This window comes from Manduca sexta, chromosome 14, assembly GCF_014839805.1.
Source record: "Manduca sexta isolate Smith_Timp_Sample1 chromosome 14, JHU_Msex_v1.0, whole genome shotgun sequence".
NCBI classification, from domain to species: Eukaryota; Metazoa; Arthropoda; class Insecta; order Lepidoptera; family Sphingidae; genus Manduca; species Manduca sexta.
Window position 1 is genome coordinate 12585110 of NC_051128.1, and position 22220 is coordinate 12607329.

At 37.9% G+C, this 22220-nt stretch overlaps 2 protein-coding genes across 6 annotated transcripts in view; both read right to left on the reverse strand.

Annotated features, from left to right (window-relative positions):
* LOC115445259 (formin-like protein) overlaps positions 1-1169 on the reverse strand; it is a 101133-nt gene extending 99964 nt beyond the window's left edge. The window contains 1 exon segment of the mRNA XM_037438390.1: positions 633-1169. Coding sequence (XP_037294287.1) covers positions 633-803 — 171 coding nt within the window. The 5' untranslated portion in view covers positions 804-1169.
* Positions 1170-3038: 1869 nt separating this feature from the next.
* LOC115445263 (CBP80/20-dependent translation initiation factor) overlaps positions 3039-22220 on the reverse strand; it is a 55662-nt gene continuing 36480 nt past the window's right edge. For 4 of the 5 annotated variants that reach the window (XM_030171478.2, XM_030171477.2, XM_037438710.1 and 1 more), the window contains 5 exons: positions 8970-9120; positions 7665-7929; positions 6456-6646; positions 5718-5915; positions 3039-5458 (listed from right to left, as the gene is read on the reverse strand). In XM_030171478.2, the coding sequence (XP_030027338.1) occupies positions 5237-5458; positions 5718-5915; positions 6456-6646; positions 7665-7929; positions 8970-9120 (1027 nt within the window). In that variant the 3' untranslated portion in view covers positions 3039-5236. Of the gene's footprint in view, positions 5459-5717; positions 5916-6455; positions 6647-7664; positions 7930-8969; positions 9121-21116; positions 21705-22220 lie in introns of those variants that run through there. The other variant, XM_030171480.2, reaches the window with a different exon arrangement.

Sequence of the window (22220 nt, forward strand, 5' to 3'; positions counted from 1 at the left end):
AATGTGAATAATATTTACACTAAAATTATGGTTACAGACATCTATTTTTCGCTAGTTTTACAGGTGGTGCCCAAATTCGTTGGCATATCTTTTTTCTCTTGGTACATAGAAATTATAAATATTGAAATTAAACTAATTTTCGGATTCTATCGCGGTTAGTATTTTATTTTTCTCCCGACGTTTCGAAGACTTTGCAGCCTTCATGGTCACGGGGGGGGACTGAGGTGTTGTTCAAAAATATTTTTTTACTATGGTTTCGATGTCAAGATCTTTATGTAAGATTCGTAAGGTAGGTTTAAATTTAATTAATATTGAACGTAAAAACAAATTTGATAGATGGGCGAAACCGGTCCAAGTCGACGGTTATTCATAAATTCTGATTAGTTATAGGAATGTTTGACAATGTATAATCCGCTCACACCGCAAGGCGGGCGTCACAGCCCCGCCGTTGCAGCTGCATCTAAATGAAACTAAATTTGTGCCATCGTAAACCATTAGCGCGTATTTGTTTACGTTACGTCGTCGAATATTTACAAAAGCGCACGTAATAAAAGAAATCTTATTCCCCGTAAACATTACGGCGTGTTTGTAAACAACACCGGCGAAATTCCGTGTAACGAGTTAAAACTTACCAGAACTTTGACGAAGCGGTTTTCCAGCTCGTCCCTGTCCGGCATCGGCGGCTTCGTTCGGTTCCTAGTGGACGGCTGCCGAACATGATGGCTCTTCCCTGACACACCCGTACCGTCCAACATGGTCTGCTGCCTCGAAGTTATCAAACCCATTGTACACAAAACACTCATACAAAACACATCACATCTCCCGGAAACATCGTGTCATTTCTTTTATCACAGATAAGCACAAAAGCACGGTTTGTATAAAAATCACATTACGCGGTCGCGAGGTGTTAGAAAATGTGTTCGACAGCAACTAAAACAACAAAGCAAACTTGAACGGACGGTGAAGGCCACTGATGTTAAGTTAACCGCGAACGCTACAGTGCGAAGTTAGCTGTGATTCACGATAAGAAACCGTTGGAAATTATTTCTTGTATATTTTTATTCCAAAAGATTAATATGAAGTCGTAAATGATCTATGTATGTTTTATATACTAACTTTAAATATTTATCATGATTGTAATTTAACATCAGCTACAGCTGCAGCACGAAAAGGTTATATTTCTCAACGAATGATTCGTTCATGTCATTTTGACAACAAAATCGTATTGCCAGTTAACAAATGCTAAATTTACCGAAGTGAAAAAAAACTATAAGTAAATCGTTTATTTGCTAGTTTCCATTAGTCTTTTACATTAGCGTCACGCTTTCAAATGCCGATATGATATAGTTCAAATCAAAGCTATTAATACAATATTTTCATTGAAATGGCTTTTTAAAGTATAGGCGTAATTTAACTTTTATAGATATATTGTGTTACTTATACTTAAATGACTTAAGTAACATAATGTTTCATGGTTTTAATTCTCTAGAAAGATTATTTTTTCCAATAATTAACTATAAGAAAACAAATTACAATTTAATTTTATTGGAACATTTTTAAGTAAATTATTACGAAATAATATGATGGAAATAATTAATCTATTTATAATATTATACATTATCATAAATTAAATCATCAGATATTCCTGGAAAGTTCATTGAGCTAGCAACCCAATACAGTAACCGTCAGTTTTTCCGGTATTTCGTTTAGAAATCGGTCCAGTCTCAAATATTTACAAATGAATAATGCCGTACTTTTTGATACTGTTTCCTACGCTAGTGTAATAAACAGGGGTGTAGCTTCCGCCGTATCAGCCGTATCAGTGATACGGGCCCCCTCTTGATCCATACCTACATGAAACTAAGTGGACGCCCAAAAATTCGCACTGTCCTGAAGAGCCCCCAACAAATATAGACATAGGTCCCACCTATAGCAAGCTACGCTACTGGTGATAAATAAGAATTCAGAAATCAAAGAGTCAGAGGATGTTACCTAAAATAACCCGCAATATTCAGATTTCCAGGTTATATTTACCTATTCACCAGGGTCATTGCCAGATAAAACGTAAGTAGGTACTTTTATAGAATCTTTTGTTTATGGGACTGGGCTGGTAAGTGTGTCACAATAATTTTAGAGGCTATTTTGAATTTGGTAAACAACTTATAATACTTACTGGTGAGTAAATATTTATCACAGGAAAAGTCATTAGCCAGAGATAGAGAGGCTGGTAAGCTGTTTTGAAAAATAGTTTAGCAAATGTAAATATGATTGCTTATTCATTATTGTTAATCATTACTTATATATAACAACATACCTATATGTATAGCAACATACTTACCAACTATGAATGACTTGTACCTAAGTTGATACAATATTTTAAATTACTCTGTCAGTGATGTAGTGGTATTGTTATATGATGTCATGCTGAAATCTTGGGTTCTTTTCCTGTTGATTATATTTGGTTTTTCTGCTCAATAGCAGCTGTAGTTTGTAATTTGCAGACAGTTTGTTGTAGGCTCGTCCCATCACATGAGATGGAGAAAAAATTAGGTCCACTTCTTAAAGTGGCTTACCTCTGTCTACCCCTTCACGGATAAATGGTGTGAGTGTATGTATATTATACTAAATTTAAATTGGTAATTTTGGCAATATCAACAAAATAGCAATTATTGTATTAAAAAGATAATTGTTAAAGTGTTGAAAATAGTCTGTTGACCATCCAACCTGGGACTCTAGCCAAGACACCCTCCTACAATTCTTAATGCTTTAACGAAAAAATATGGGACCAGCATAACTAAGCCATAGACATCAATTAGATTTAGTCATTCCCATGATTGTGGAAAGGTATCATGGCCTGTGCTTGAAAAGTGACCTATGGTGATATTCAAGATATCACCGTAGGTCACTTTTCAAGCCTAAGTTAAATTAAATAACCATACCAGCAATTTACTCTTTAATGTGGGGTAGTATGAAAATATATTTTGTTACATCATTCATACAATTCATAGGACACAGGTTGGTAAATAAAACACTATACATGCGTTTTATACATTTTTATTGGTTATAATCCTTTAAAATGGTTTTATTCGTACAAAATTTATAGCGGTAACGAGAACAATGTTATTGCCCGTGTCTACTCACAGTAATATAAACTATACACCAATGTTTTTGTTAGCACCATTTTTTTTGCTTTTTCAATTTTTTTTACAAACATATCATTACCTTAAATTGCTAATGCAGAAACGAAAAGATCATGGTCTTTTATCTATAATAACTATATAACGTATGATTAACATTACTTGATATTGTTCAGAACACGCTGCACGCGTGACGCGTGACGTAGCCTCGCCTCACAGCGTGAAACGGAATTTTGGTCCGGCTTCAACAACACAATGACATCTTGATGCATTTTGTTAATAATATTAATATGAAATCTCCCATCAGTACAGTCTTTGGTTAGGACAGAGAAGACATCCGAGATACCACTTAAATTTATAATATCACAAGCATAAAGTGTTGAAACAGATTACAAAAAATTTCAGTCACATTTTTCATTATTGTGTCAAAGCTTACAATTTTGTCGAAACGACACCTCTACACGAACTAAACGCCGAGTGCAAAACTTTAGACATATTGGCCGCTATACATGCTGGGTGGTGTTTGGACCAGTGGCGAAGTGTAACAACCGAAAGGTAACCCGACCAATATGCATAAATGCAGTCTCCAAATAGTTCTAATAAAGGGAAGCCAGCAGGGATCGAGGTATAAGGACCTTTCGCCACTGGGTTGGACACCTACTACCTACGCGCTACATACAAGCGGAATACGTTAAGACTACTAGAGGATGGCTATTAAACTAAGTTAGATGAAATCCGACAAAGGGCACAATGCACGAAGTACTATGCGAAGTTCGTACAGTAGTGTACATCGTCTGTTTGTCCGCGCACTACTTACACAAGTACTCTTTAATACTTTCAAGGCATATACGATGCTCTAAATAAATCCACCTTAAGCTAAATTACTAAAACCTTACATAAAACCCGACGCGACACTTTCAAAACTGGCACCAAATTAATACCAGCATTCGGTAGTGTTGCGCCGGCGCATAATTCTAAAATGTTTAAAGGCACAATAAAATGAGCTTATGGCAGCTATATGCCTACGTTACGGGGACAATAAGCAAGACCCACAAGTACAACGCGAATGGTCGGGAAGTGTGAAAATAGAAATGCTTGTAACAGTTTTATGCTAAACGTTAAATAATGCTATCCCCTCCTCGGAAAACAAAAACATTATCAAGCTCTTAGGAACCTTAATTGTCTATGCTTGATTCAATTGTCTATACTAGGTACACCTAAAATACTCAAGGGTTTCTCCCTCCATAAATATAATTAAATATTTATTATCACCTATCTTAGTACAAGGCATACCTATATTAATTTTACATAAATTCTTCATTATGGTAACAACGGGCACATTGTGATAACGGGACAGATATACTTATTCACTATAAATATAAACTCTAATGTGTTATTAATATCTAGACACCAAAACAATATTTTCATACACATTGTCTTGGAAACACCAATAGTCCTAACATCCAGAATTTATCAAGTTTCAACAAAATATAATACATCTTATATATAGTAACATAGTCAATATAATATTTATATAATTCTCACTTATATTTCAAACATTTTCAACATTGACCGATTGGAGAAATTCTGGACATTGTACTTACCAAAGCGCACACTCGGAAACCCAATAATGATGGGACTACACAAACTAAAATCAACAAACTTAACCATCATAATTTCTACACAAAACCAATAATTTCCATCTGCGCCGACGCAGATATAATTTGCTTTAGTAAGTAATGTCCCGGTCCCGTTACTCACGCGCCGTTGGGCCCCGCCTTCACAGATCACCTCCAATAGATACCGCACCGTATTTAATGCATTTGCACTAATCTAAATCATACACATGGTGAATTAGTGCGTATTTGCAACAACCAATCATAGAGCTTCATTTCTTCGCACCAATGTTCCATTTTTGAAACAGCCAATCAGATGGCTCAAATTTTTAACCGCACTTCGTTCCAATTTTGAATCTTTAGTGGACATTTGAACTGGCCAATCAGATTGCTGCATACTTCCCTCGTATACTCGCTGCATAGTTATGCGGTATCCATTGTCGATCTTCAGCCGCCGCTCCTTCCTCATATGTTCACGCGTGTTCACTTGGAGGATGGGTAGTAATAGAGCACCGCGCAGCCGGGCAGCTGCCAGCGGGACGCGTGCAGCTCGATGAGTTGCAGCAGCGTGCGGCGGATGGAGGGCGCGGCGGCCGTGTTGAGGAACGCGTCGCGGACTGCCGTCAGCAGCCGCTCCAGGTCGCCCGGCAGCTGCGCCTCCAGGTCGCGACCGATGTACGTCAGCACGAAGAATAGGTTCTCCGTCTGGAACGGGACGTGGTATGTTTTTAGTAGTTTTGTGGGTATAAGCTAAATATTTTTATACAATTTGGGAGCTATATTATTGACTCAAGCGTAATACAAACTTTGTATTACAAAGTAGCAGAAAACTCCAAGATTCGAAGAAGAAGCATTGGGGTTCTGTCTAGTTCTCGGTTCTCATTATCTCAAAAAGCCTAAAATCTCATTGGCAATGTGATTTCTATATACTACCCGTAGTCAAAATATTAACGTAAGTACTTACATCACTGGCGGAGGGCACCGGCTGCCGGATGCAGTCCTCGCAGCACTTGCAGATGAGCGTGAGCAGCACCTGTCCGGGCTGGGCCGACGCGCCGCGCCGCTGGATGGCGCGCCGCCGCAGCTGGCAGTACATCTCCAGCAGGAACGACAGGAACGCCATCAGCCGCGGCCGTCCGCCGCCCACCATGGCGCCAAGCAACTGGAAACATCAACCAAAATGTCAAAAACTGACAAAATGTGTGTTATATGAAAGTCATTTTAAGGAGAGTTTCAGCAAGAATATCGAGAGTGAAGAAGAAATTAAGCAGGCCGGCATAACTGTACCAACCGTCCGAGGATGTTTATTTAGCCTAAAACGTGTTGACCGGTAAATACCGGCTTCACTTACCATAAAATGGTGGCCACTTTGGCGTGCCGGGAATACAAAAAAGCAGATTCACGCCTTATCGAAACAATTATTGTCAGTGATATCGCAATATTGTAAGGATCATTAACATTTTTTTTTTACCTTGATATCATAGTGTTGTTGATAAATCGCTCATTACAATCCATTGCAAAAAAAACATCGAAACAATTTATTTTTGACATGCTTACAAATGCCTTTTTCGATTAGTCTCGTTTCATAATACTTATTTGGAATAGGACGATAAAGACGATACTAGCGACAATACGAAAGCCGACATAAACAAAGCCGCCGTCAATGCTGACAGTAGTACAGCTGGTAGTTAGCGGTGTGTACCTTGTCGCGGTCGTGGTACCACTGCTGGCAGGTGTTGAGCAGCGATTCGAGGAAGGTCTCGGTCTGCTCGCGCTCCACCACGGCGATGCAGCGGCGCGCGGCGGGCAGCGCGTACCGCGGCGACTCCACCGCGCGCGACACCAGGTGCCCCACCGCGTCCATCAGCGTGCGCGCGCACACCGCGTTCGGGTCTGCAACACCACACACTTCAAATATTATATATCAGCGACGGGCTAGCCGCTTTGAAGGTAATGCAGACAGTGACCGCCATAAACGTCGCAAGGCCTCAAGCAAAAGCAAAAAAAAGATATGAGGCCCCGGGAGGAGCAAAAAAAAGATTCCCGTTTGAAATCAATTCATCGGTAAGATCATAAAAAAAACATCCTTCAAGGCACATGCGCGAGGCTCTAGGCGGATGCCTGATTCGCGGATTCTGGCTGCAGGCGTAACAAAAAGTTTGTACCTCAGTTCACTCTGTATTAGGAGTTACGACGAGTACTTTGAAGAACTGTTTAAAATGATCCCATTCTCTCCTTTCCTTAACAGAACTTGGTTTGCGAAACCACACCTTCAATATCTTTGGTCAAAATTGTTTTCGATGATCTTTTCACTTACCATCAGGTGCAGTGAGGCCATTTTGCCCTGCCCACGACAAAATGAAAATCAGAATGATCTTATTGATCCAGAACAAATCATTTTAAGCTCGCCAGATCTCAATCTGGTAGAGAAGAGTTGGTGGGGAGATTATAGACCTTTTTTCAGTGAGTTATTTGCGTCAGCACTCTATTATTCAAAATGAAAGCGAAAGAAATTATTCATTATGTTTAAGCGCCGCCCTGGCTTGCCTAATTAATCAAAAGTAACAAGTTCAATACAAACATATAATATACAGTTCTACTAATATAACATTCAATTATAAGATTTGGTACATGCGAGTACAAACTAAAATACATCAAGACGAACAATCTTCAACAATTAACAATTCCAAATGGAGACCTTGGATTTCAATCAAAAGCACATGAGTGTATCCAACATGAAGCAAATACTAATTTCTGGCATTACATTTTGTCTATCGTTCACAGCATCAATTTTAGTTTAATAATTGGATTTCCCAAATGTTGCTTGATTGTAGTGTTGTATAGATATAGGGAATCTTCCAAAGCTTATACCCAGCCTATCATTTTAGATCTATAATAACAAGAACTATACCCTCAAGCGCCTTGTCGATGCACTCCTGGATCTCAGCGGGGAAGGTGCCCAAATCCCCTGCATCAGCCGCCAGGCCCAGGGCAGCCATGCCGCTTGCCAACGCATCTGCCGACGTCAGAGACTTGGACCTCTTGAGACCGGGGGTGAACGACTGCGGGCGGATGCTCTTGCCGTTCCCGTTGATCAGGGAAGAAGGGGGGGATTTCTTCTTCTCTGGAATGATTGCCGTCTGCGGCTGCAGTTTGAAATGCACTCGGGGGCCCACCTGGAAAATGTTATATGTTTCTATTAATATGATTTCGTTTACAAACTTCATTCTGAGGACAACGGAAAAAGTCGAAACGGTAATAATTATTTTAAACGCTCATGACTTTTTATCCCCGAAGGGGTAGGCAGAGGCGCAACTGGTGCCCCCAATTTTCTCCGTGCAAACTACGCGACCGAGACAGTCAGTCCAATTATTATTTTGTTGTCAGTAAGTGTACCTAATTTTATGATTAATCATTATTGAGAACTATAACTGTTAGCTACTTCGTAGAATTTAATTTAATCTCTGCCTAATCGGGGTAAAGACCTACGAAAAGGTTAAAATTCACACAAACTGAATGAATAAAGCCGGCCTCGACAATAACCGAATCAACTCGAGGTCAAGTGGGAATAAACTTTCTTAATACACGCCAGTTTGTGTGGGCCGAGCCTAACGCACTTGTTACTTGTTACAAACGCATTCCGCGAACGATATAATTGAACGATAACTCACAGTCTACTGTGGTCTACCTGGAACCTCAGCAGTTTGTTACTCTCGTATGATTATGTAGGGATCAGTGGCATAGGTTGACATAGAGACGTCCTTTATCAAAATTTGTTCGCATTCAGGGCAGTGCGAACTTTTGGGCGCCAGCTTAGTCTAATGTAGTTAAGCGCCAAGAGGGGCCAGTAAAGCTCCGGGGGCCCGTATTAGGTATTGATACGGCGGTAGCTACGCCCCTGATAGGTATAGAGGTATAGGTATAAGCTGAGTTATGGTAGTTAATAAATTCATAAACACGTGTTATTCGACACTATCTGGACCCTTACTCCGTATACCATCAGGAACAGTGGGGGTCATTTAACCGGCCCATATATAAAAAAAAATATTAATAATATAAAACTACACATACATACACTCTCGCCTTTCATCCCAAAATATAACAGCGACACCAATAACTATATATTATCTACTGGTCTAATGAGGGCTGGAATTTTAAAAAGGCTTTGGGCTACATTGAAAGGAGCCCTTATATAGATCTGCGTAGTCCCTCTCACCTGTGCATGCGGCACGTTCCCGCTGGAGGTGCTGTTGAGCAGCGCGTGCGGCGGCAGCACGGGGCGGTAGTGCGGCGGCACCTGCGCGTGCAGCACCGCCGAGCGCGAGTGCTGCAGGCCCACGCTCGCGTACCCGATGCCCATCGCCGGCCTGCAACGTAACAACAATTTCTTACACGCTACTCGGCCAATGTGAGAGGCTTAGAACAAAAAAATATTTCCAAACAATTTTTATAGAAACGAATAACATATGAGCTGGCAATTCATGTGATAGATTTAAACTATAAAATGATTGTGATAAACCGGAACGTTACTCTTTAAAAATATTATAAACCCTTGTCCTTCTCCAGTGGCGTAAAATAAACAATTACCTGATAATGGGTTTTATGTATCCTACAGAGAGTGACAGTAAATTTACGTAAGTATTGTAAATAAAACTTTATTTTAACGCACGCTACGTTTCCACACATGTTTGAGCCCATATTTAACGAATATAAAAAAATATATAAGTATATATAAATATATAAGTTTTTTATAAACTATTATACTGAATCAACAAAGAGCATGTAATATGAAGTACGAACCAAGTGAGCAAATGTCAGCCCAACTGTACAAATACAATATGCCATAATGGCTCTATACAGCTAGCAAACATTTTCATTTTTTTTACACGACATTGAAAACAACCTTTAGTAATTAAATTTGAATCTTAGGGTCATTAAGATTAAAAACAAATTTTGCATATGAACAGCATACTACGTGTATTTCTGTATAAATAAACAGTATAGGATTGATTTTTGAATGTTGCCTCATAGTTCCTGATACCCACATCAAAATACGCACAATTACTTAATCTTTACGTGACTGTCTAAAAAGGCGTATTGAATTCCCAAAATGTACATAACTTCCTTTATTCTACCAAACTTATAACAGCCAAGCTTATATGAAGTGGTACCCAAAGGCAGCTATTATAGTTATACTTTTTTGAGCCTATAACCTCAAGGAAGTTCAAACAAAACATAATATTATACTACCTACAATATCAGTGCATCAAATGCTCCGCCTTCATTGACATTCCTGTGCAGCCCTACAATATTAGCATTTAACAGTCATGCAATCAATGCGCGGTAGGTACTCTCATTCAATAATACTTTACGTAATATGAGAGAGACACGTATAGGTAGAGTCAGCAACAAAAGCAGCTGCAGAAATTTAAAATTTCATATCGCCCTAAATTTTTTCTGTCCAAAAAATCGTTTTCTCTTCATTAAAATATACCTTAAAGAGTTTATTTTATGCTAGATAAAGAAACAAGAGTATATCGATTAAAATTAATATGTAGAAGCGTTTTGAAGTTTTGAATTTCTTCAACTACTTTTGTGGCTGAGTGAACAAGTATTTGTTACGCAAGTTGGATAATGAACATCAGCTATCATTAATGTTACAACAAACGCTGCTATTTAAAGTATTCCTCCTCCATCTTGCAACCGCACTATTTCTAGAGGAAAAAAAATTCCAGCGAACTTTTCTGATAATTAGCAAAGTTTCATCATATTTCTGTAGCTATTTGCAACAATAGAAAGAATTATTTCCATTAATAACCATAAAACCATATCAACGGTTGAAAAGCTAATTAACTTAAGCTACATATTTCTGCGACACTATGTACATATTTAAAATTAGCACATTTTTCTGTTTATTTAAACGAGTTAAACATTTTCGCAAAATAAATGTCGATTAGCCTTGGAACCGTCGATATAATTATCAATTGAATAAAACTAAATCGATATACGTAATCGTTAAGTCACGTATGACTGTTAGTCCAAAAAAAAAATCAACAATCACAATGGCGGTCACATAGTCACCCGTTATGGTGTTCGGATCCTGCGCAACGTCACTGTGTAAGCAAATCAGTTGGCGCGGGAGCCTTGCCGTGCCCAAAACAAAACGATATCGATTATAATGGTGATGTCATTGCGGCTGGTTCAGTTTGTGTCATCAGAGTGTTTGACCTTTGGAAATAGACACGTCTTTACAGGATTCAACAAGCTTATAGTACGAGATCCCACTGCAGAATTAGTGCGCTCATCGAGTACATGTTAAAAACTACATTCTTACACATATTTATGCTTAGAAGAATATATATCTACTAGGTTGCCTATTAAAACTTGGCCGCAAATATTTTTAATTAAATTATTGTTAATTGATTTTTCGGAAAACATTTCATTCATTTGTTTTTCAAATAAAATATCGTCCACTTCATGACAATACACATAAAGACTCTGAAAACCACGGTTGCCGTTGCGCACTTGGCCGCACCTCTTCGCAGCCAGGTGTAAGCAGGTATGACTATGATACATTTACTCGTTCATAATGTATATTTATTAGCTATACATCAAATTAAAGCTGATTTTTTCTGTTGATCATGATACACGGTTGCCTAGTTAAATCTAGCCGCAAATAAGGGTTGCCGACTCTTAAAAATGATAAATATTGAAGGTAGAGTGAAAGAGAGCTAGCGCGTAATATTACCAGTCAGAAAAGGATAGCGAGTACTAGCTGTACGACACTTTTGAGCCATTGCGCATACGCCTGATGATCGTGTTCTCAACCACCAGTTAAAACAATTTTAGATACAACTTAATAAATACTCCAAAAAAAAGTTTTCTCAAAATGATAAATGTAAAAATTACCACAATAAATTACTATCCATTAAAAATAAAATTAGGGTTACTCACGTAAAATAAAATTTTATTGTGCAAGTACTGTTTGAGTAAATATTATATTTTATTCAAGTATTCAATAACTTATTACATATAAATGAAGCATTTAAGTAACTCAAAAATTAAACAAACGTATCTTATCTATCCGTAAATTTTATTTAAAAATCTGAACCATCAGAGCTTTCATTTTCACTATCATAGAAGCTATCACTTTCATAACTTTCATCGCTAGAAATATCATAATCATCGTCATTATCGGAAGATTTATTCGTGGAATCACAGAGAACATTTTCAACTTGCATTGGAGCTGAATCTCCCAGAAACCATGTAGAATTCTTCTGTATCTTTATGCTTTAAAACTGTAATTTTTTAAGACACGCTGTATGATATCCAAAGTCATAGGTAGATTCAATTGTTAATATGATATCATTGTATTTATATTTTTTTTTTACGACGAAATAATAACATTAGCAAACACTTTTTGAATGATACATCATCAAAGTCAAGTACATTGGATTTTTTTCTCACACAGAAAACACGCCTTCATCTTCATGAATTTTATTCGAAGTTTATTAACCCATTTAGCATCGGAATGTTTGCCGGCAAACATGACAGCTACATGACGTGTGTCACGGGAATATAACCTTATTATGTACTACATGCTATGTATGTTATCCTTTTCTGACTGGTAATATAACGCGCTAGCTCTCTTTCACTCTACCTTCAATATTTATCATTTTTAAGAGTCGGCAACCCTTATTTGCGGCCAGATTTAATTAGGCAACTGTGTATCATGATCAACAGAAAAATTCAGCTTTAATTTGATGTATAGCTAATAAATATACATTATGAACGAGTAAATGTATCATAGTCATACCTGCTTACACCTGGCTGCGAAGAGGTGCGGCCAAGTGCGCAACGGCAACCGTGGTTTTTCAGAGTCTTTATGTGTATTGTCATGAAGTGGACGATATTTTATTTGAAAAACAAATGAATGAAATGTTTTCCGAAAAATCAATTAACAATAATTTAATTAAAAATATTTGCGGCCAAGTTTTAATAGGCAACCTAGTAGATATATATTCTTCTAAGCATAAATATGTGTAAGAATGTAGTTTTTAACATATACTCGATGAGCGCACTAATTCTGCAGCGGGATCTTAGACTATTAGTTGATTGCCTGATTAAGTTCAGTTTAAAGAGAAAACAACCGCATGCATATTAAAATACTACATTTTCTAATTTGTTTTGTTAAATCACAGAATGATTAGCCGTCATTCGTCTAATAAGTGTCACACGTTGCAACTGCCAGTAAGTATAGCAAAACAAGCCACCATTGAATTAACTGTATATGACAAAGGTTTATAGACAGCAGATGACAAGTCATACTACGGCTTGCAGGCTTAATTCAAACCAAAATACAAAAGATCCTGAATAACCATTACCCACTACTAATGGCGGCAAGCGGTTATAGCCTAGTTGGGCGTAGGACTGCCGAGACTAATAGCTTATTATAATTATAGCTTGCTTTAACGGTAATGGAAAACATCGTGAGGAAACCTGCATACTTGATAAATTCTTCAAGAATTTACAGGTTTGTGAAGTCTGCCAATCCGTATTAGGCCAGCGTGGTGGACTAAGGCCTAATACCTCTTAATAGTAGAGGTGAGCCGTGCCCGACAGAGTATACTGTATACAATACGGGGCTGACATTACTTATTATTATAAATATAATGGCGGCATTTCTTAAAGAGTAGATTATGTTTTTTAGTGTTACCTACCCGAGTGACCCTGACAAATACTTGCCACGAATTCTTCCCACTGTCCTATTGTTTACTCTGTAAAATAAGTTTTGTGCTGTACGAAAGAAATAAAACGAGTCCCTGTAGTAATGAAGGTCGGTCAAGAAACGCTACTCATTCGAGCAAGTTATGATGAATTTTACAACACAAGTCAACCAACCATTTAGTGGAAACATGCTCTATGTCGACATTATTGAAAAGAGCTTTATTAAAAAAACCCTATACTGACTAGTGAGTGCTTAGTAGATATACCTCATAGTAGAGGAGAAGATTAATTCAATATTGATGAAGACTAATCTTTCATTTTGAAAGTATATTAGTCAAGCTTACTATATTACTCATCATTTATAAAGTTAAAAAAGAAAACAATGTAAATTGTACAATGTAAAATATCGTAGCGGCTGACGTAGTTGAATCAAAGGTAAATACGCAGCAACACTTGCGGATCATATAAAGAGCAAGAGCGTCGCAAATATGACATTAAAAAACTCCAATCCTTAAATATTGTTACGCAAGGAGCAATTAATATCGACTCGCGGCCGACGTTCGCAATGTCTATAATTGACGCATAAAAAGCCCTTCGCGGCCCACATATAAACTACTTTAATAAGAGCACCGGTGTTGCGTAAATGAGTCATACAAGCCGTGGATTAACTGTAAACAATAGCGAAAATGTCCGCATGTGATGAGAGAACGCACACCGGTGCCGGCAATACCGGCCCGCCGCCCGTAATGGGGCCAAGTGGCATGTCCTGTCTGCTCACTTGACAACCGGCTTGCACCTTCACCGCTACGTGCATATGTGCGTGTGTTACTATGCTGCGAATGATTTACAGCATGCGGGGTGCTGTATTTGCATATTGCGAGCCCTGTCTATTGTATGCGAATATTGTGGTTTTGGGCAAAATTAAGGAGGGTATATTTGTAGTCGTATATTAAAATAAAAACATTGAAACTCATGTCTCTTATTTTAAATTAGGTAATAAAATTCCTATAATCTGTTTAATTGAAATAACAAAAAGATTGAACAGTATTTATTGAACAATCCCTACTCCCTAAGATGGATGATGTTACATTAGTAAAATTTCTCGTGTTACAGCCTTTCAAATTGTGGGTTCAAAATGAATGCGTAAGTAGCACCTACAGCAAATACACCTAGAAGACCTAGAGATTATATTCGAAACTCCATACGTAAATAACCACCGGTGTTTAATAATCCTTATCAATAACATCAGCGGCCACTTTCTTTTCGCCTTACACGTTCCGTTTTCGCTTCATACAATTACTTTCATTACGTTGCGCTTTGTTCAGAAATAATTTACGAATTACGGAAACCACAATCAATTTACGGTCATCCATTAGCCTGTCAGTGGGTACACGATTGCGCCTCGATTCCAGCTTTCCTGCGGCCCGATGCGGTATCACGTCGCGATCGCAGCCATTTCCGATTAAACAATTGAGTTTATATATTATACAAGAAAACAAAATAACTAGGTTTCGTGCATAAGTTAAGAGAGATAGCACTATACTATCTTATAGCAGTGATTCTATCTCCTTAAATTATATTAAGGTGTTTTCGTAAGAACAATACGTATAATATTGAATCTAAAATGGACATAACTTAATCTCACATAATCACAAAATAAAAAATATGCCAATCGACATTCGTGCATTCAGCTCTTAATTTTCATATATTTATTTACTCATCTTGACACGCATTTCACTAATTAATTCATGCATTAGGTACCTACTCAATCATCGTCTTCTAATTTTGAATTCCAAGATGAATGTTTTTGACATTAAATTAAGTACTAACGGCAGATAACCCTTTGTCTTAAACATAAATGAATACTTAAGATAACCCAACCCGCCCTACAATTTAGCAAGAATCCCATTTATACTTCCATTTGAGGAGCATCACATGCCACCGAGATTGAAGATAACGTATAAACCTACAAAATTAATGACACGAATGAATTGTCATTTGTTCAAGAAGTTCCAAACGAGTCGAGAACAATCGCAAGGGAAACGGAACGATATGGACAGCTGAATGATTTTAAATGAATATGTAAATCAAGGGCGAATGCATGCACTCCGTCACTGTCGTCTAGAACAACATCAAAGGTAGGTACAATAATCGAAATATTGCATCCAAAGATGGCTTTAATGTCAGCGAATGCAAATATCATGTAACGTGCCATTTAAAATTACATCAATAAGATAATTTGATTAGCTTTTAGTTACTAGAGTCATATCGGAAATCCGAAAATTATATGTTTAGAGTTTTTCTACGTTGTTAGACAGATTTTATGCCAATAAAACAATAGTAAGGGATTTGCGTGGCGTTCATAATTCTAACCAATGTAAATTGCAACTTTTTATTCCAACTAAAATAATAAAAACAAAGAAAATTAAGAATGACCTCATCTTTACTTACATATCTAAATCATTTTCAACAAAACAACTCTCAAAACATAAATTATAAAATCAAAACTTAAATCATAAAACGCAACATTTGTATATTTCAACTAATACATTTAAACATGTGACCTCAATGCAACCCAAGGTTACAGCAGAGTTGTGGACAGCCACAAGCAAGTGCTGGGACGAGAGACGATCTCTGTGGTCAATGTGGAGGACACTAGACAGCAAACGCGGTTAGAAGACACACGATAGGAACAATCCTACAGATTATATTACCGTATGTGCGACTCAGGCTATTTGACGCGCAACTACGTTGTATTATAGTAATGGAATTTGCACCGATGCCAGTGGAGAATGCATTTGAAAGTAAAACTAAAATCGTTACGTATTCCTTCTATTATACATGCTTAATATGCAAGAAAAATATCAGAAATAACACTACGAATCCTCAAAAATTCAATAAATGATTTACTGTAGAAGATCGAGTAGGTAGTAAACATCGTGGTGTCAAGTCGCATCGTCTGAGATAGCTATCGCGGAAACAAAATAAACTTGAAAAATTTCAATCTTTTTATACGGCATTAGTAGGTACCAAAATAAATTGAAATATGGACTCATGAATTTAAGATTAATCGCAAGTCGACCATGATATATTTTTGTACTTGCTGATATTAAGTCGGCAGGTTATAGCAACATTGTAGCCAGGTTAAGTGGCCAGTCGCATAGAGTAAATTAAATCAACACATTTACAGGAGCCACTAAATGAATTGGATTTGCTTTATACTCCTCACGTAGCGTCTAAGATGTTAAGTGTTTGTCGTGTCGTAAAACTAGTAAACCTTAGTACACGTTTCTTTTATTGTCAGACTAAAAGGAACGTGCAGAATTAATTTGCTTTTACAAGCCCTGGACCACTCGCAAATAACGATTACAGAACAAAAGAACTACAGATCGAGGAATCGATAATCGATATCTCTTACACTTTTTTGCTATTTTGGTTTGACAGCTGCATAGAAACGCACAGTTCACATTCACATTGAGAATGTCAAGTATCGGACGAGTTGACAGCGTGATATTGATAGGTCAGGCAAGAGATTTCTTTCATACGGGCACGTACAGGGCACGAAAAGTAATGGCGACTCCACTGTCCCTGATGGTAAGTGAAGTGGAGTCCATGAAAAATGTTTATCCATCGCCAATCAACACAATTATGCCGACAAGCTTGAACTAAATATACATAGGATCCCGAGACGCGATACACTTAAGTGAGCCACTACGGCAGGTTTTACACCTTGCGTGGTGGTCGATATCCGTGCTGATAATAAGATATATCTTCCCACCACTAATGTTTTTTTAAATTTTATACCATGCTTAATGCAGTATAATTAAGCACGACGTAACTAATTCACGTGGAGTTCTTGTTTGACTTTTTATTATTTAAGTACTTTTGCTTTAATCTATTCTATTTTTATTTAATGATTTTATAAACACCACTTATTAGCCATCTAACGAAAAAAAACAATAATTCAATAATATCATCATCTATATAAGGGTTAAGTAATGAATACATTGAACAATAATTTCAAGATCTAAATATTGCTAAGCGCCTGCACCAAATATGGTGGTGAAGACCACCTGTGTACATTTACATAATAAAAGGTTTTTGCCATCAACGCTATAAAGATGCGTTTATAACAAGTAAAAATATTGGAAAACTTCAATGAAATCATACTTATAAACGGTTGTCGATTACGCGCAATAGATGTTTTCAATTTTAATAAATACTCCATATTAGTTTGCTGTCTAGATACACCAATTTTCCCGCCTTGTGATACTAAGTTAATACGTCAAAGTGCATTGACATCGCGTTATCCATCATCTTTCAAGTACTGTTATGATATGAACTAGATCTCAAGAAAGCTTTCAAGTTAAGGACTCTGCACTTACGATAAAGTATAGCATAATCATTTACCTTGCTTAGTTAAAATAGCTAGCACATAAATATGCGCTCGTTCAAACTAACAATACAACAACCTTCATATGACAATGTGATCACACCAAGCGCTAAGTTGGGCAGCCGTGACGCACAAACGAACAATTGTTTAGTCTAAAGTCGAGACATAATAACGATGATGAACACCAAGCTACACAAAAACAGAACAACTTGTGTCTGTTTAAAAAAACATTAGTATTTGGTTAAACAGTAGAGCATAATGATTTTCGATTTAAAAATATCGTGGAGTAGCAAAAAGTTTTAACTGAAGAAACCACAAGTCGTTCTATAGGCATTTAACGGCTATGTAGTATATTATGAAATAAATGTTTTCGTCAATGTTTCAGAATACTCTCATATCGATATTTCATCAGACATAATAAATTTTTATGCTAATTAAGATAGTGAACTTAAAAGTGAATAAATTATTTAAACTTAGACTTGTATTATTTTCGTATTAAACGTAAGTCTAAGAGAGTTTGTAATAGAATTAATAAAATAAATAGTTACAAATATGAACGAGTAGTGAAGTAGTGCCTTACCAATTACGAGTCTAATTTTTGGGATTGTTGCCAGATTTTATTTTGCGTTTTATCAAATGTAACAAACCTAAAAAAATACTAAAACAACTAAGAAGAGTTTTCAATTGTAATAGAAAACAAAATATCTGATTGACTCAGATTTTGGCGTTCTCAGGCGGATGGTAGAGCGTGAGACATTTTTGTTTAACTATAGATTCCATCAGTGTTTCGTGTTTGGCTTAGAGAGATTTTTCCTATAAGTAATAAATATGATTTGGGGAATACATTATAACGATGTAGAGTCTATAGGTGGTAACATCAATGGCCGACCTACCCACCCTGAGTTGATAGCGTGATATTAGGTGACAACTTGTATGGTTTCCAGAATCTGATAAAGTATTACAAATAGTACCTAATTACATTAAAACTAAGATAAGCTATAGAACTGTGATGCAACTAGATTTGAAAATATGATTCGAATGGGGGGATGCCAATGCTTGAAACTTTGCATGTCATTTACAAAACAAGACCATATTAATAAATACAAATGTACCCAAAAGGGAAGACAGAACTCCAGAAGACCCGTTCTATCATCAGATGTGATTACCCAATATAATATATTATTCTATACGAATTGAACTTTGGATCAGACTACATGGCTTATGTTTCGCTGCTACCAAGCCATTAATACTGTTCATGAATCATCAAATACCTATTGCAATAACCTGTAATTTGTAACTGAGAACATAAAGGGTAATTAAAGCGTGCGACTTTAGTAACAACATCATCAACTTATAAACTCGCAATTCTGCACATTTTAATTTAAATATAATTAACAAACAGAAACATCTAGACTCACTCTAACACTAGACAGATAACCGTAAGTAATGACTCGAAGATAATAAATCTATTCTATGTTAGCAATTTGCATTACAAAAGAATGTTGTTTGTGCGGTGATAAACATGTCACATATATTTTAAAATATAACAATTTAGAAGTTAATTCTGTTATATAGTTTTTTCTTCAAACTGACTATACGTTTGTTGGCCTGGCAGGGCTGGCTTACACAAACACTCCGGGTGAGTGCTTCAGGCACTCGAAACCCTTACAAATTAAGTGACCATGCTGAGGGCGACCCACTAACGGATGACGACTCGGCTTAGGGCGATCACTGGGAGAGGATGAGACATCAACGATTGTGGGACCGCGAGTCACGTGAAGCGATCTACAATCTACTTATGTTATCGTCGTCGTCGCGCGGGCTGGAAATATCAGAAGGGATTTCTGGAGTATTCGGTATTTTAAAACCGCGAAAAACCCCAGGCGTTGTGGCGTTCTCATTAAAGATATACTGGGTGTACTATACTCGCTATTAGCTGTTGCTGATATGAATGAATCTCCGCATTTGAATATGTATAAGTCATAGTAACCGCTATCAAATGGTTTGAATGTTTCGCCACAAATGAATAAAATTTTAAGTAACAATACTTCGCCGGAATGTCTATACGACCTGTCTACCGCTTTGGTCACATGAAGATGCTATCAGGCGAGCGGCAGGCTCGTCTTAACGATTGTAAAAATCGTAGAAACTAAACTCACGAAATTAACTTTTAGCAATTGACGAGGTGCAGAGTAGGTGGCACGGGTTATATTGTTTTATAAAATGACACTCTGGTTACATATAACTATCTGAAGGTTGTGCTGTAAAAGATAGCGATTGCTTTTCGACTTTACCTATCAAACCAGCAATGTACGTAATATAATGTGTGTTTTTATATTTAGTTGAAGACACAAACCTAAAGGTTTCGTGGAGGATCTTAAGTAATAACTAATGTCGGTGCATTCGTTTTATTCTGCACGCGATCACCCGTGCCTACCTCTGCTCTGTTGTCAGTAAGTTGTCATTCACCAACAATTCGACGTCATGCAACCGACAAGAGTTAAGTATGTGGTTTGAAGCTATTTGTTAAGTATACATGAAGGGAAAATAAATTACTTTGCTAGATTTTGGACGCAGCTCTATCCGTGTTAGTCTCTTTACTTAAACCGAGATCTACAGTATACATTTGGGATGAAGCTCTATGTTACTCTCCGACCTAAAGATTATCCATAAGTTTGAAATGATATTGGATCAAACATGAACGACAAACAACACTCTTCTATTTTAATTAGTATTGCCAACATTTTTTTGCTGAACCCGCAATTAATGGCGCGCAATAATAAAAATCACTAAAAGTCTGATTTTCCATCAAAATCGTCATGTTCATAGTGATTGAAAAATACAAAGTTGGAAAGTGTTAGCTGCGCGTTTCATACGTGATTATTATCAATGAACACAATGAGGATACTGCTGTACCAGGGATGACTCGCTCCAACGCGTTCTAAATTACTAAAGTCACCGCGCCGAGCCAATGAACGTTACAACAGCATCATCAGATAAATGATGTATTAACTAGAAAATACATCGTTTTTGGTAAACATGAAAATTTTTCCACTGGCGTAATTCTTTTGTTGCAATCAACAAATAAACGTTTTGTTTGCGCTCTCCTTGGTCTCTTTCACTCATATTTTCATGAATGTTAAATTAATAAAAAAATATGCGAATAATAAAGAGCTGATACGAGGAAAATCACAAGATATTGTCTCGTCAGTTAACTATGTTGTATGAATGATTAGTACTCACACATCCGAGGTGGAATATCTTCCTCGCACCATGTTCGCGGCTCTAGCTCGTACCGCACAGACCACAGCACACAGATCACGGTACACACAATTCAGCACCACTATATCGCACTTGTCATCTCACTGTATAAATAAATTCTTGTTTACGCGAGCTACAATATTTATCACTACTATCTTTAAAGCTCCTCGCAAATCTCAGTGCAAACTTGGCAATGCCGTCGACAAATTACGTTTCATTTCCCTCGCATCCCAAATGTATTAATAGCGTTCAGTGTCCGCCAAGCATTCTATCTTAGCGCCGGATTTCCAGAAACCGATGCATAAGTTCGCAGAGATGGACGTCGCGACCCCGGGCGGTGTGACACTTGCGTAGGGTCGGCGTAGGGTTGAGTTTCGTTCGTGAGCGTTCGTGTGATAATTTCGATGATTGTGAGTTTGCGGCGTGCGCGCCGGTCGGGAACTCCGCGCGGTTCCCGGCGCGTTGGCGGAGTGCGACGCGGCCGCGCGACGTTGGCTCGGCGTCGGGCTCGTTTCGGAGTGCGCGCGGGCGTACACGCGTCACAGTCGCGCCGCGCTCGACAACAAAGTGATAACAAAAACTCCACAATTGATAGTACGTGTACCAGCGCGCCGCGCCGACGCACGCCGCGGCCGCATCATAGTTTCGCGCGTCGTCCGCGCGGCGCGGCTTGCGATTTTTGTTATGGCTCGGTTGGCGATGCGCCAACGGCCACCATGGCGGACGATTACATTACTACCGTTGATGAGAAACAAACTAGCGGCGCAAGGTCAAAAGCAGCCAGGACGGAAGAGCGGCCAGCGTTTTAGTCATTCATTCAGACTCATTTGAGGCTGATTCAGGCGGTTGGCGGCACACGAGTAAACAACGTCGGCTAAACGTTTAGCGCGTGCTATGGAAAAGTTCATCGTTCAAGCCGGGGCCGGCGCGGAATCATGGTATCGGCAGTGCGGCATCAGTCATCACCTCACTAGTCGGCCGGTCGACCGCCAATTACGTCACATCGCAAGTGGGTGCCAAAGTTGCGCACACGCCGATCATGTCCTAGGACCTTGTTTCGACATCACATTAATGCGAACACTTAAG